This window comes from Polistes fuscatus, unplaced genomic scaffold (assembly GCF_010416935.1).
Source record: "Polistes fuscatus isolate 324 unplaced genomic scaffold, CU_Pfus_HIC Scaffold11, whole genome shotgun sequence".
In the NCBI taxonomy this organism is placed as follows: Eukaryota; Metazoa; Arthropoda; class Insecta; order Hymenoptera; family Vespidae; genus Polistes; species Polistes fuscatus.
The window spans coordinates 4,914,324-4,930,126 of record NW_025113009.1 but is presented as its reverse complement, the minus strand read 5'-3'; the positions used below and the strand labels follow the sequence as shown (position 1 = coordinate 4,930,126).

Below are 15,803 nucleotides of genomic sequence, written 5' to 3'. Positions count from 1 at the left end.
GATCGCGAAGATGCATTCGCGGAACGAAGCTGCTTATCCCGAGGCTACCAAAGTGGTATATTCGTATTCGAACAACGATACAACGGCCTTGCTATGCACGGTCTACCATGCGAATGAGAGATGTTGTCGTTAAAAGCATTAACCTCTTTTACTGTGTAAGTTTTTCACTTCTATTTCTCTCTCTCTCTCTCTTTCTCTTACTCTCTTTCTCTTACTCTCTTTTTCTCTCTTTTTCTTTCCCATAGAACTCATAAACGCTCGACGGACCACCCTTGACGAATAATCGTTTTCTCTTAGGAAAATCAATTTATCTCTGATATATAAAATATCGATTTTAAATTCTCCTATAGGTTTTTAGTTACATTACTTTCTCGACTAATGATACTTCTTATCGAGTTGTGAGGAAAGAAAAAACGGGAAAATATCGATCGGGTAAAACTTGTTGGAACGGGGAGAGGGAATAAGGGGAGAATACGGCAAACAATATACGAAAATAAGATATTTTATCAGGAAATTAATAATTGTCGATAATTAATAGAAAATGAAACATACGATATTCTATTTCTATAATTATTTTCAGAGGATATATATAAACGTATCCCTAGGGTAAAATATAATTTATTTAACTATCCGGAATAAATAAAATAAAAATACACACAGAAACACACACACGTTAAATATAACCGACGTTTTCTAGACTCTTAGAAATAATACGATGGTAATAAAAAGTTTATTAAAGTATCCTAGAGAAATAAAATTTTTAAATATAAATAATTACATTTTTTGGTATAATAACCAGGGTACATTCAAACCCAATGTCCTGTATTACATGTCCCCAGTGACACACCTTATCATATTTCCCCGTGGTTTAATTACTATATATGTTCCTAGAGAAAAAAAAACATATATGCATATCCCCAACCTTACATTTCCCAAACCATAAGAACCATAAGAAAAACAGTTACTTTTCTAATCTCTAATCGTTTATTCGTAATATAATCCCACTAAAAAGAAAGGAAAAAATTTATAAAAATAAATATTCTCTATCTTCTCAACGTTTCTTCTAATATCGTATAAACTAATAGCGAAATTCAAGTAGATGATAAAACGTTTTTCCCGCTAGGAAAAGGGATATGTATGCATATATATATATAGGAAGTAAGTGAGTAGTAGCTCGAGTAAAAGACTAGTGTGTACGTCAAATCGTACATAGAATGCATAAAGTAAAATGAGAAAGATAGAATGATAAAAAAAAAAGAAAAGAGAAAGAGAGAGAGCAAGAAGAAGAGAAAGAAGTTAGGTAGAAGAAGAGAAAGATAGAAAGAGGATGAAGTGGTATGAGCAAACTACGCTGAGTTCTTGTCTTCTTTGTATCTTCGTGGTTAATGCAAGTCGAAGTGTGTTCCGAGTCAAAGCGCAAACAGAACCCGACAAAGCCGTCTCTGTTCCGGCTCTTCTTCTTCTGCATACCAGCCCTTTCCACCCCCACCCAACCCCCGTTCCCATTCCTTCCCTTCCCTTCCCTTCTCTTCTCCTCTTCGCACTACAAATCGGTAAGGGACTACTAACATAAGAACGCAAAACATATACCGACATTGAACGCGTTTAATTCCACTCGAATCACTCTGCGAGAGCTTTGAACTCGTTCCTCGGTTGCATTGAATCGCTTCCGATCTTATGATTAATAATAGGATGACCTATGGTGGTTGCGGTTGTCTTGTTCAATGAACACCGTAAGAATAATCGAGCAAAAAAAAGAAAAGGGAAGGGTTTCTTCTGGAAAAAGAAGAAACAAAATCAGGTTAACAGATATTTTTCCTTTATTTTAAGCGTTGATTGTTAATGAACACCGTAAGAATAATCGAGCGAAGGAAGATGAAAAAAGAAGAAACAGGAATGGGAGTTGGGTGGGAGGGTTTCTTTTGGGGGGGGAAAGGAAAGGTTGCAAAATATTGTTCCCTTATCTTAAGCGTTAAAAAAAGAATGAAACAAATAACGAAAGTACCTCTTCTTTGGTGTTTATGGCGGTCGGATGTTACGGTCTTTCTCGATACGATCGCGTTTCTCCGACGAATTAATCTTCACGAGAGATCCCTTTAAGATGATTCGATCGGATGACTTTGTTATAGCTTCGAGGATAGGCCGTCGTCGTAAATTATATCGAAAAGGAACGTTAAATCGTTCCGACCGGTTACAGTATCGGTACATTGATCGATCCTTTGTTTTTTTTTTTTCTTTGCTTTTTTTTCTTTTATTTACTCCACGCGTTTTAAAAAAAAAAAACCCCCACCACCCATCTTTCGAAAACAGTTTGCGGATTTTTAATCATCGACTTCGACGTCAAATCGAAATTCGTTGAATTCTCAAACGAATGATTTGCGAAAGTAAAATTGTATTGTTACTCGTCTTAAAGTTTCCTTAACGAGAAAAGTTTTGATCTAAGAAATGTTTAACAATGTTTTTCGTGTAATTTAAATTACAACTCTCTGTTATACTCATGGAAAATGACTATTTGTTTTTAGTAAAATTTGATTTGAAAAAAAAGATCCGATAAAACTTGTGCAATTTCGAATCACAAACGTGAACTTAATATTAGTCGTTTGTTATTGTCATTAATATTACAATTTAAATGCATTTATTTAACATGATTGTTCTCAAATTACACGTTTAAAATCGATCGATCGATCGATCGAACGATTTGTTCTAAAGGGAAAATGAAGTTATTGTTCAACTAAGCCAATAACGTGCATACGGATATTTACATTCATATAGCTATCGGGATTTATGACGACTATTATTACAAGACGTTTTACCCGTGTATACGTACGTGTTTTCGTTAAAACAATTTAAACGTTTTGCCCCCACACGATCGTGCCATTCTCGACCTTACTCTTTCAATATTTTTCATTTCCCAGAGGGGGAAAACCTAAGGCAGTAGGTTTATTGCGTTTTGATAGCGCATTAACCGAACGAACGTTTAAGAAAGAAAGAAATAAAGAAGGAACAAAAATTATTACTAACAGTTGGGTGCATGTCGGGTCAAGGCGATACGAAACTTGCAATAATTTGTGCTCTTAAAAAAAAAAAAAAAAAAAAATAAAAGTCAAAGTTCTGATGAAGAGAAATAGAGGGTGTCCTGCACGATTCGAGATCTAAGATTAGAGATCAATTAGTTGTCCGTGATCAACGGTGACTATTCATTCGTTCTAATGTCAAAAGTCACTTGTACCCACGTATATACCTACATATATACATATATATATATATATATATATTGTCGATTAGTTAAGAGGATTAGCAAGATAAATGCAAGGTCTTTTAAAATGTGAAATAATTTCCAACGAATTGTAATTTTATGTGTTCGAAAATCTACCCACGTCAAAATTTCTTGCATAATTTTGTTCGTCGTCGTATATTTTTTTTTGTCTTTCTTTTTTCTTTTTTTTTCTTTTTATTCGTATCCACTACGTCAGGGTAATAACGATTTATTGCCATTTACGTTGGTGAAGAAACGAAAGGGATACGAAGAGAAGAAAAAGGATCAAAAAGGAGAAAGAAAATACGGAATGCGTTTCGTATGTAACGTTACGGTTTACTGATCAACGAAAAGAGGACGGGATTTTAAAAAGCATCTATGTGTTTTTATATGTATTGCGTATATGTATTTGTTCGTACGTGTGTATATATATATGTTTGTACACGATGTATAGTCGCACCTGAAACTCGCCTTCTTTCCGTTCTCGTTACTCTCTGGAGATCGTGACGTAGTAATTACAGGGGAAGTGTTCCGACAAAGCTTATGATTAAGATATATATTAATGATAGCATCGTTCTCTTAGATATTTAATTAGTAACTCGAGTTGGTACATTTATCAAAGATAAATGAAGACAATGGGTTAATAGTTTTCTATGCTATCATTATTTTATATTTTTATAATTAAATGTATATATATATATATATATTATTCATAGCAAAATGAAGTTTCCTTCTTAATTATATATTTATTTTCTTCGCGAATAAATAAATATTATTTAAATACAATATAATATAAAAATAAAATAATAATTTTTAATCGCATATATCTCTCTCAATTTCTACAACAATCAAATTTTGTTTGTATTTACGTATTTGATCGAATCATGATACTTTTTGTTGATACCATTCTTACGTTGAATTGCGATGTATCCGTTAAATAGGTCAACAGAAGATTTGATTGACAGTTGTCACGTGTATAAATTATTTCCCTGGGAATTCGGTATTGATGTATGCCATTGAATGTGGGTGAAAGCAATAGGGTATTCACTTCTCATGGAAGAGAGAAGAAGCTTTGCGTGACTATAATTGGAAGCCGTGCATCATGGGATGGGATGGGATTATGGTATATGCTGCAGGCATTTGCCTTGCTTGCACATAACTTTCCGAACTACCTTTTCTCGATGCCGCTATTGCTGATCGTTCGATTCCAACTCGTTGTTAACAGGTTGACTGTTATATTCGCATCATGCGAAAGAATACCTAATTCCTTTCTTGTTTCTTATCGTGAAGTTAACACGATAATAACAAGATGACAAATTGCTTTTGCAGTTTCTCATTGCAGGCTACGTGTAACTATCATCTTTCAACGAGTAGTCTAACCACATAGATAAGTTAGATTTATTAAAAGATATAAAGTTTGCTTTTTTAAAAATACAAAAAAAAAAATAAAAACGAAAAAGGGGGTCAAGAGTGGTGTGTACAATCGTTCCATTTATAATATTTCTCTCATTCAAACGGACCGCGAATAAAAAGCGAGGCCTTAGAAAATAAATTGCAAAGAGAACTTTCCCGAGAAGTCATTGAGATTATACATTTTTTCAAAGTTTCCTCTAACACAATTTTTTTCCGTACAAATATAAAATGAAATGTAAAAAGTTTGTCGTACTAATTATTTCTTTCCTTTTTTTTCTTTTATGTTTCAGAGTGACTTTGAACCTCAGTGTCACGTGTTTCGAACGAAACAACTGCGCAAGCCCAGACCATGTCATCTGTGCCATCAGGCGGTGATCAAACAAGCGTCTTGTTGCAGAGGTGAGTCGATAAAGTCGAGACCTGTAAGATTCTTGGTAAAATAGAAACGATATATCGTAGTCGATAGTACTTGTTTTTTATCGATCATTGGTAAAAATATTTTTAAATCGGCGCGAATATGAAACAAATTCGAAATAATATCGTTATCAATTAATTGTTTTCTTTTCTTATTTATTTTTTTTATTTCGCTAAATACATTACGATAAATAATAATTAAAAACAAACTTTTACATTATCTATATAAAATTACTCTAAATCTGATATATAATTTTAAGTAAAAAAAAAAAATAATAAAAAATACATTTCTTTGCTTTCAGTATGCAAATACATCTGTCACAAGACTTGCGAAGACAAGGTACGTAGTCAACAAAATAAAAAAAACCCCAAAAATATTATCAATGAAAATATTAACAAGCAAATGATGCAACTTTTCCGTTCGATGAAAAAAAATGTCTCGTTTATCATTGAACTCGAAAAAACAGTCGAAGCTTTAACTGACAATGAGTCGGATGTCGACTCTTACTTGGGCTTGTTCGAAAGCACAACTTTTTCTTTAGTTTACTATATAGAGTGGATCTCGAGTGTTCTTCTTCAAGCGAATATAACATGTATATCTATATATACGATATACGAAGAAGAGTCTAGAGGGTTGCGAATCTCGCTTTCTGTGTACATGTATGTATATATATGTGTGTATGTGTATAGTCAAGCAGCTTATCCTTTCATGCGCCAAACTGCTCTACTCGTATCTCGATCGTTTCGAAAAGCGATGAGGAGACTTTAAGAAGAACAAAAAGAAAAGGTGGAAAAGGAGGAGGAGGAGGAGGAGAAGGAGTTTCCTCTTTGTATTCGTCGATACGAACGAATGTTACTCTTCTGCGAAGAACTTAACGGAAGTCATCAGCTACATACATACATATATATATATATATATACACATGTAGGTAGATCTTTCTCTCTCACTCTTGCACTTACAGAAGATGCATCTTAATTCGAGTTCTCCCGCAATGGCGAGTACCCGATGAGATTCTCGTTTCTTCGAAGAACGTTAGGTTCGTTCAGCATCCGTAAGATCCATAGTTTTGTAAGTGTTAGTCCCACCTCTGTAGTCTTTTCTTTAACACTGTTAAACGTGGGTGTGTGTGCGTGTGTGTGCGAATGCTCGGTAAAATGCGGTGTGAGTTCAGTCACCGGGCAGGGCACGAGCCTTGTTCACTCACTAACTCACTCACTCACTCACTCACTCACTTACTCACTCACTTGCTTACTTACTTACTTACTTACTTACTCACTCACTCGTCTTACCTTCTTCGTATCTTTACTCCTATGTCAAGTTGCTGTAGTGTTTACGGGATCAACGCTGAACGACATTCAGAGAACGCGTTGTCTTCTTGGCTTGTTTAAAATTGGTAAAGAACGAAAAAGAAAGAAAGAGAAAGAGGGACTAAGATTTCCTGTGTTTTTTTTTCTTCGCGAAGATGCTTGCCAAAGTACTCGACGATGGGGGGGGGATAAAGAGGGGAGGTAAAGGTTTAAGCCGCTTTTAAAAGAAAGGATGACTTTCCGTCTACTTCCAGGAAATGCATTATCCTTCCTTCGTTCCCGTCTTAACGCCAACGCTGATACCGCCTTACTTGGATTTTAATCAACGCCTATCGGAAACGTGCACTTTCTTCCTGGAGGATTAATCTTCTATAAGATTTTCTTTAGATTTCATAAGATTCTCTCTCTCTCTCTTTCTCTCTCTATGTGTGTGTGTATCTGTCTATCTTTATCTCTTTCTATAGTCAAGATTTACCTATAGAATTCATAAACTATTCGCGTGCTCTTCGTAGATTTATCAAACGTTCTTCGTACACCATAGAATTATCTAACATCGTCCGTCCTTGGCATTCTGCTTCCACTCGAACCCGTTTCAAGAGAAACATAGTTAAGAATCCGATGAATAAAAGGCGGAATTATTCAAAGACGATCCACCGATTAGAACGAATCGATTTTGTGAAAGAAGATCAACAGTAAAAAAGAAAAAAATAAATAAAAGCTCGAGGAAAATAAAAAGGAGAAAAAAGGCGTTAGAAGGAGGCGTTACACAATCGTAAGCTAGCTGCTCACGATTTTCTTTAGTTGATCGTAAAGCATAAATGGAAGCGATTCATTCGCCTGGAGCCCTTCTGAGTGAAGATAAAACTAGAGAGAGAGAGAGAGAGAGAGAAAGATAGTGAGAAAGAATACACAAGTCGTTGAATCAGGCCAGAAGCAAATTGACCGACGTCGTGATTTCAGTGTTAAAGATTATTGATTGCTCAAGCAGAACACACCTCGTACACACCCTTAGAACGAGTCTATGATTATCAACGCGGCATCATTAGCAACTCGAACTCATTACGTTTACGAGCACGGTCACGATCGGTACACCGCTATCGGCAGCTTCTCTTCCATCGCGAGATAAAAAAAAATTACAATAAAAAGTACGAAAGTAAGAGAGAGAAAGATATATATATAGAAAGAAACGACCACCGTTGGTAGCGAGAAAAAAAAATAAAAAAGCAAGAGAGAGAGAGAGAAAGAAGAGATACTGTTCTCGTACATCACGATCCTCGTTTTGAAATTCAAGACATTGCTCTTGGTATAGTTGAAAGAGTCGTCATGCGACAAACAAGATACAAGAGGATGTAATTTTGTTATTTTCCAAAGTGTTACAACATATATATATATATATATATATATATCTCCCTCTTGTTTTTCTGTTTTAAACAAATGGGATTCAACACACGCACGATTTTTAAAATGTTTGTTTTCTCCTTTTTAATACGAACATACGTTTATATTTTCTTCTGTCAGTTCGATTAAACGTGTTCTTACCCTTCTTTGGAATTATATCTATAGTAATATAAACTTATTCAATAATTTTCAATTGTCAGATAGAAATCGTAGAAGGCACGTATTTAAAATTGATATCGTTTTCTAGTAATCAACGAGAGAGAGAGAGAGATAGAGATTGCTTGAAAACCTCTTAAAGGGAAAACCCGGAACACGAGTTAACGAACGACATTTGTTCCTCCGATATGGAGAAGCCGAGATTTCCACGAGATCGAAGGTCAAATGAATCTTAGCCAGTCCTACGTGATCCTACGCGTTCTTGCTTTCTCTCTCTATCTCTCTTTCTCTTTTATATTATTTTATTTCCCTCTTTGTCTTGCACACTTTTTTTCCGCTGACTACCAAAATTCGCATATCTTTCGAAACGTGTTCCGAATACAAATACTCTGGACTCTATTCCAGGAACTCGATTCTCTCTTCTTATAGGATCGTTCAAACGGAATAAAGATCTTTCAGTGATCCAGAGAATAAAAAGAAAACTCGTAATTCATTCTGAGTAATTAAACAAACGCTCGACGGAATTCATTTAATCGATATAACTTTTGCAAACTTTTATTTATAAAATATAAAAATACGAACTTCTTATTATATTAAAAGAGGATTCGTTTTTTAAACGCAATAAGCATGATATTATTATTCAAATGATATACGAATGAGAGATTGTAGGTATAGAGAAATGATTAATACGGTAGTGATTTATTATTATTATTATTATTATTATTATTATTATCATCTGTTGGATCAATTGCATTACATTACACGTGCGATTGATTTTGACATAATTAATTATCGGCGAAAGGGATAATAAAAATTGGTGGCTCTCGAAATCGTGGGTTAAAGTGCCGGACCACGCCCGGCTTTCTCTGTCATCGTCCTAAGATCGATCGAGCATGCTGCTAGAGCAAGCAACGACCTTTAGAATCCTCCTCCTGGAGTAGGGAGTTCCGTCGTTGTCTCTCGTCGGGCTTGAACAACCGGTAGCTTCGTTCGAGGTAACCAGAAGAAGAAGAAGAAGAATAAGAAGTAGTGGTAGATTAAATAGAAAAACAAGAATAAGAAGTTGTAGCAGTATCAGTAGCAGAACCAGAGAAGGAGGAGTTTGAGGCAACAGTAACATCAGTTACATCAACAACAGTAACGTTCAACTATTTTAACGTTTTGATCAAATTTTAAGCCAGTAATCTAGTACAACAAGTAGGAGAATTGTAATGCACAAGTAACACCAACAAAAATAACTACGTTAAAATCCTTTTTAACGTTCACTCAAATTCCAGTTCAGTATTCCAAATAAAGAAGAATAAGAAGGAGAATGCAACAGATATATGAACAACAACAACAGCTGTTTTCGGGTTTTCTTGGTCAAGTTCAATACTCTATCTCTTATTGCAGTTGTTAGTGTTACTGTAAATGTTGGATCCTAGGTTGGTGTGCATCGACCGTTTGAATTTAGCTAGGTAGCAAGGAAACGTTGTAAACCGTTGGTTCGTACCTTCCTTCGTGTATCCCGTCTTAACCAAGTAGGAAAGTCGTGGCTACCATAGTCGGTGGTACCAGGACGTTGTACCACGGCATGTACCACCTCGGTCTTCCAGGATTGTAAACAGCTGGCAAGAACCGGGGAAACCAGGCGATACTTAACGTCCTCCTCCTCCTCCTTCTCCTCCTCCCTTCAGGTTCCTTCCAGCGCCACCTTATCTCTATCTTTCTCTGTCTCATTCTTATTCTCTTCTTCTTTCTCTATCTCATCCCTCTATCTCGCTTCCACTTTTCATCCAGGTGCACTGTCGGCCGATATTAACCCACGCTTCGGCTTTCCTTCGCGACGAGTGTGAGACTGGTGGTACGTAATGGCCGCTGGTAGAGGTAGTAGTACTCCGACATGAAAGAAAAGAAGAGGGAAAGAAAAAGATAAAGAAAAGAAAAGAAAAGAAAAGAAAAAAGAAGAGGTAGAAGACGAAGTGGTAGAGTATGAGAGGTATAAGTAAAAGAGAGAAAGATATAGTAGGAGTAGGCCGAGGTGGTCCGCATAACGCGAGGTCACGAGAAATCTCCTGAGAGAAGAAGATACAGAAGAAGAAGAAGAAGAATAAGAATAAGAAGAAGAAAATGAGAAAGGAAAAGAGAATCGTGATGTTAGACTACTACCTGTGTAAAATATCCATTTACTTTCTTAGAGTACAGGTTACGCGTAACAATAAAATGAAAGAAAAACAGATTTAAAAAAGGTTAAATCCAATCGTTTGTCGTAAGTTAACGAATGATAAAAATAAAAAAAGGTGTTTTCTAACGTTTTCGAACGTTGAAAATATATTTTCAAGTTCGTGCCACCTCGTGCGGATCTTTCGTCGTTTCCACCAAAAGGAATGCGTTCAAGATGTGCATCGTGTAATTAATATAATTATAGCTTTCTAAGAGAGAGAGAAAAGTGATTATTATAATGATACAGCAGCATCAGCATCAGCAGCAGCAGCAGCAGCAGGAACAGCAGCGTCTTGCAGTAACGTTAAAATCTCCTCCACGTTAATGGATTCACGATATCGCGCTTGGTTCAAAGAGCGCGAGCTTTTAATATCCGATAATTACGAAGCGTATACAAGATAGCATATTGAAGAGAGATCATGCATCGAGATTAAAATGTCACCGATGTGTGTACACCCATATGTGAATATGTGTTATTATATAAGCGCGTGGGATGACTATGGGGAGGGGGTGGGGGGTGAGGGGTCTCTTCTATGGCTAACATTCGTAAACACGAATTTACTTTCATTTTAAATAGATCCTTCGGATAATGTACGCCTAGAGCAAAGAGGATTATCCCTAATACGAAGGAAGTGCGATCGATCGATTGATCGATCGATCCTTACGTAGGCGTAATTGCGAGTGATTAATCGATCTGACGTCGGGGCTATGTGGAAGTGAGAAACTAGTCACGTGTCTCTCTATCTCTCTCCTCCGATCGCCTTTCTTAGATAATATTTACGTTTAACATAAGAGAAAAAGAGAGAAAGGGAAAGAAAGATAAAAAGATTTTCTTCAAATTGGTTATCCCCTCGCGTGTTCTTAAAAGAAAGAATATCGTTAAGATCGCGTGCTGAGATCGGATCGTAACGGAACTTCGCGTGGGATCTATTGATCGCTACGTAATCGAAACTTGGATACCCTAATTCCATTGAACTCGTCTTCTTATCAACATACGTAATATGTACTTTGAGATATTGTTTCTTTTTTATTTTTATTTTTATTTTCTTTTCTTTTTTTTTTCTTTTAATCCATTTATCATTTTTTCTTAATAAGGCAACGGGTGGGGATTTATATTACGTAGGTGAAAATGCATTAGTGAAAGCTTACGGTAAAAATATTCGCTAAAAACTCGCGAACGAGATATTGGCGTTAAAAATAAATTTATTAAAACCGTACCGTAAAAATGAAAAAACATCACGCATCGATAGGAATCGTGAGAAATTGAAATGATACGAAACGCATTAGGGATAGTTGGCAATAAAAATAACACTTACTTTTGGGTATCGCTAATAAAAAATTAGTATATTTTATGTGTATACGAATACATTAGAGATAATTCGTAATTTTATTAAATTATGTTTTGCAATAAATTTGAAGAACACTCTTATTCTTGAATACTACGAACAAAAGATATATATAAAAGTTTATTTATAAAATTAGTATATTTTACGTGTCCGAATAAAAATGGCAAAGTAAAAAATCAATGAGAGAAACGGAATAAATATAAATATAAATATAAATATATATATATATTGCTCACGGAGGACGAAAATTGTGCCGGTACATATATATATATATATATATATATATATATGGTGGGGTTGGCTCTACCTGGCGGCCGATACCACGATGGGTTCTGTACACGCGCGCAAACGGAGTCTCAGCAGTCAGCGAAGAGCGCTCTAACGCGAAGGACGTGGGAGAAAGATCGATTCGCGTTTTAAAATCCATAATATATATCTATATGTATATGTGTATGTATATATATATATTATATCAATTCCACCAATTACACCGATTACACCTATTTTTTCGTTAACGGAAGAATGGATCACAAAGATATCTCGAAACGTATTCAAACGTGATCTTTTTTTTTTCTCTTATTCGATCACATTGATTGATCGATCGATCGATCGATAGATATATAGATAGATAGATAAATAGATAGATAGACAGACAGATAAATCGATAGATAGATAGATCATCGAAGGATTACGATGATTTTCAGTGAGAAATGTGAGATGTGTATATTTAACACTCGTAACCTAGTGATGATCGTTTAATTAAGTCAAATATTTATTGACGACTACGAGAATTGCAATATAATAATTGATCGATGAATTTTCTTATAAAATAAACTGAAAAAAAAGAAAGGAAAAGAAAAAAAAGAAGAAGAAGAATAAAAAAAAGGAAAAACAAGGTTTGAATAAAGTTTCTAGCTAAGTTTGTCACTTTGAATGAAAATCGATAGGCCGGTGGGTATCTCGAGCATCAACCGAACACCACCACCACCACCACCTCCACCATCACAACCACCATCACCACCACTGGTCCCACGTTCTTCTTCTTCTTCTTCTTCTTCTTCCTACTCGAGGAGGAGAAGAAAAAAAAAAGAAAGAAAGAAGTAACATCAAGCAAGAAGGAGGAACTACTACGACGGTATGGTACAACGCACGTTCGAAAGAGTCTCTCGAGACTAATACTCGATTCGATCGCACGATCGATTCGCGTCGTGACGTCGATACCTACTTCCGATAAGCCATCTGAAATCGAGCGGAAGATATTGTATCTGAAAGAGGATCACGATGCGAGCAAGAAGATAGTCAAAGAAGAAGAAGAACAACAAGAAGAAGAAGAAGAAGTCAACGACAACCAAGAAGAAGAAGAGGAAGAAGAAGAAGAAGAAGAGGAGGAAGAAGAAGAATACAAAACGAGAAAGAGAGAGAGAGAGAGAAGGAAGGGTCGACGAACCATTAGGAGTAAGAGAGAGAGAGAGAGAGAGGAGACAGTGCCAAAATTAGTGACCGAAGTTTTTTTTGTGCCGGTGTGACCTTGACCGGTGTTAATCCAGCAACGTGACAAAAGTAACCCTTCTTCCGGTATCATCGAATTCTCTTGTAACACCTTTCTCTTTCTCTCTCTCTCTCTCTCTCTCCCATTCTGTTTGTCTGCGTTTGTCCCTTTAAGTGTCTACCTTACACCACTGACTTTCGTTCGTTCGTTCGTTCGTACGTTTGGTTGACCACGTTCGACGCATACATCTGGAAGGACGGACACTGTTTCGAAGGGCGACAGGAGAGAAGAGGAGAGAACGGAGGAGATGCGCCATTTTCGAGAAGCGATGCGAGAAGAAGGTGAACGATCCTTGGAGCGTTTTGCCGCAGACCGGTAATGGGATACCAGAGGTGACGGCAAGATGAACGGTCACGGTTCCACCAATGAGGTATCTTCTTCTTCTTCTTCTTCTTCTTCTTGCGTACATATACATATATATGTATGTACCTTTCTTTTTCTTTACTTTTCCTACTCACTTACATTTTCTTTTTATTTGTATTTATTTATTTTCGGTTAAATCATTCTTTCTTTCTTTCTTCATTTCTTATTCTTAACATTTTCTATCTCGTGTCGTATGGTTTCCATCTTTCTTTCCGTTTTTGTTTTCCTATTCGTCTATTTTTCTTTCTCTCTCTTTCTCGTTTTATGTCTGTTTCTTATTCAGGATAGAGAGAGAGAGAGAGAAAGAGAAAGAGAGAAAGAAAGATGGAGAATACGAGACGTTCTCTCTTCTTATTGCCGTTCTAAATTCGCCCGCTACACGAGTACTGTGTGTTGTCTACTTACTACACACGCGCGCGCACAACCAAGTAGAAAAGAGAAATTCCATTGGATCTTGACGATAGCGCAGTGGCCGAACGGTAACAACAAACAACGACGACGACAACGACAACGTATTCTCATAGCTAGTGGTAGCCTTTATGCGATAATAATGTTTCCTCGAGTAATATGTTTTCTAGAACCGTTCGATATTTCACGATAAATACGATTGAAAACTGTCCGATGTGAATACTGTCCATTTATTTGATGACGTCAACGACGTGGGGTGAGGTGGGCTGGAGGTGGAGGTGGAAGAGGAGGACTACTTGTATCGAAAATATCAGTAAAGGTCACGGGATGTTATTTTAGTTCTTTTTAAATTCGGTCGAATCAATGATTATGATGATAATGATAATCATGATGATGATGATGATTCATTTTTGTGAACGATTTAATTATTTCAACAAATGAGAATTTTTTTTACCGGTAGTTTTTTTTTTGTCAAAATAGAGAGAGGCATATATATACATATATAAAAAAAAGAAAAGAAAAAAAAAAAGAAAAAGGCAACGATAAGGTTTAATCTCGTAATTCGTCTGTTTATTTTAAAACGAATTCTTAACGTCTATCGCGATAATGAAGGGAACGTCGTAGTCGGTTAAACGATTTCGCGTCATTTTTAACAGCCGACGACGTAAAAGCGACGCAATTAAAATGGTTGGGGGGAAAAAAAAGAAGAAGCACACACACACACACACATATACACACATATATATATCGAATTAATTCTTCGACGCGGTAGGCGCAGCGCCGAAAATTTTTATGCCCCTTTAGCGTAATTAGTCTCCGGAATAAAGTTGACGGCGAAAGAAGAAGAAAAAGAAACCAGAAACAGAGAGAGAGAGAGAAATGATAAAAAAAAAAAAAAGAAAGAAAGAAAAAGTAAACAATAAAATAAAATAAAATGTACTATTATGATGCATTTAAGAGGACAAGAAAATCGTTTTCGAAAAGCCGCGCTCGTAAAAGATTCGCTTTTGCAGCCGGCAGACAAGACGGTTATTATTGAATGTGTGTGTGTGTGTTTGTGTGTGTGTTTTCTTTTTTTTATTTTTTTTTACTATTTTTATCCTCTTTTTTTTTAAAAAATTACATATATATCTCTTTTACGTCGTACTTCGCAATTTCCAAGAAGGTTACGTTCGAAGTAAAGCGTACGTTGAAAGAGAGAGAGAGAGAGAGAGAGAGGCTTCTCTGATAACACCTCTTACCGATTAGATAACGTTCGCTGACAGGTACGACACTGTTTCCGCGTCGAAAGTCGCGCGAATTCGCATAACGCTAGTAAGTATAATAATACTTACATATACCTTAAGCGATATTTTCATTATTTTTTTTTATTCTTATTATTTCTTATTTTTTTTTTTTTTCATTCTTATTCTTATTCTAATATTCTTATTATTCTTATCCTTCGAATAATATATTTTTTTCTTCTTCTTTCTTTTTTTTTCTTTTTTTATTTTTCGGCGCTGGACCGAAGTACGAAATAAATATTAGCGATTCGTTTGCCGAGAGAAAAGATAGAACGCAACAAACTGGTTCCCTCGTGGAAGAAATTCCACGAGGAGGAGGATGGCACAAGAGAAAAAGAGAGAGAGAGAGAGAGAGAGAGAGAGAGAAAGAGACACGTCATCGATATCTTATTCTCTTATTCTTCTTCTCTTATTATTTTCTTTCATTTTGCTTATTTTTATATTCCCCTTTTATTCTCCATTTCGTGGCAAAGATAATACGGGTTTACGATAAGGTCTTCTTTTTTTCTCCTATTTTTTTTTCTTTTTTAAATATTCGTTTTTTAGTCATTTATGAAAATTCGTTCGTTGTATATCAAATGTTAGGTATTATTTTATTTATGATGTTTTTTTTTTCTTGCTTTTTAATAAAAATGTGATATTTCGCAATTAAAAAAATTGTAACAAGATGTCAAGCGAAAACAATTTCGAGGCAGATTCTGTAATAA

At 35.7% G+C, this 15,803-nt stretch overlaps 1 protein-coding gene and 1 long non-coding RNA gene across 11 annotated transcripts in view; both read left to right on the top strand.

The window, feature by feature from the left end:
* LOC122526455 (tensin-1) overlaps window positions 1–15,803 on the top strand; it is a 166,226-nt gene that overhangs the window by 53,502 nt on the left and 96,921 nt on the right. For 9 of the 10 annotated variants that reach the window (XM_043649858.1, XM_043649859.1, XM_043649857.1 and 6 more), the window contains 2 exons: window positions 4,960–5,068; window positions 5,386–5,423. In XM_043649858.1, the coding sequence (XP_043505793.1) occupies window positions 4,960–5,068; window positions 5,386–5,423 (147 nt within the window). Of the gene's footprint in view, window positions 1–4,959; window positions 5,069–5,385; window positions 5,424–12,910; window positions 13,413–15,803 lie in introns of those variants that run through there. The other variant, XM_043649868.1, reaches the window with a different exon arrangement.
* LOC122526458 lies at window positions 11,849–12,815 on the top strand. The gene is made up of 2 exons (XR_006306066.1): window positions 11,849–11,943; window positions 12,441–12,815. It is a non-coding gene; the product is annotated as an uncharacterized LOC122526458 (long non-coding RNA).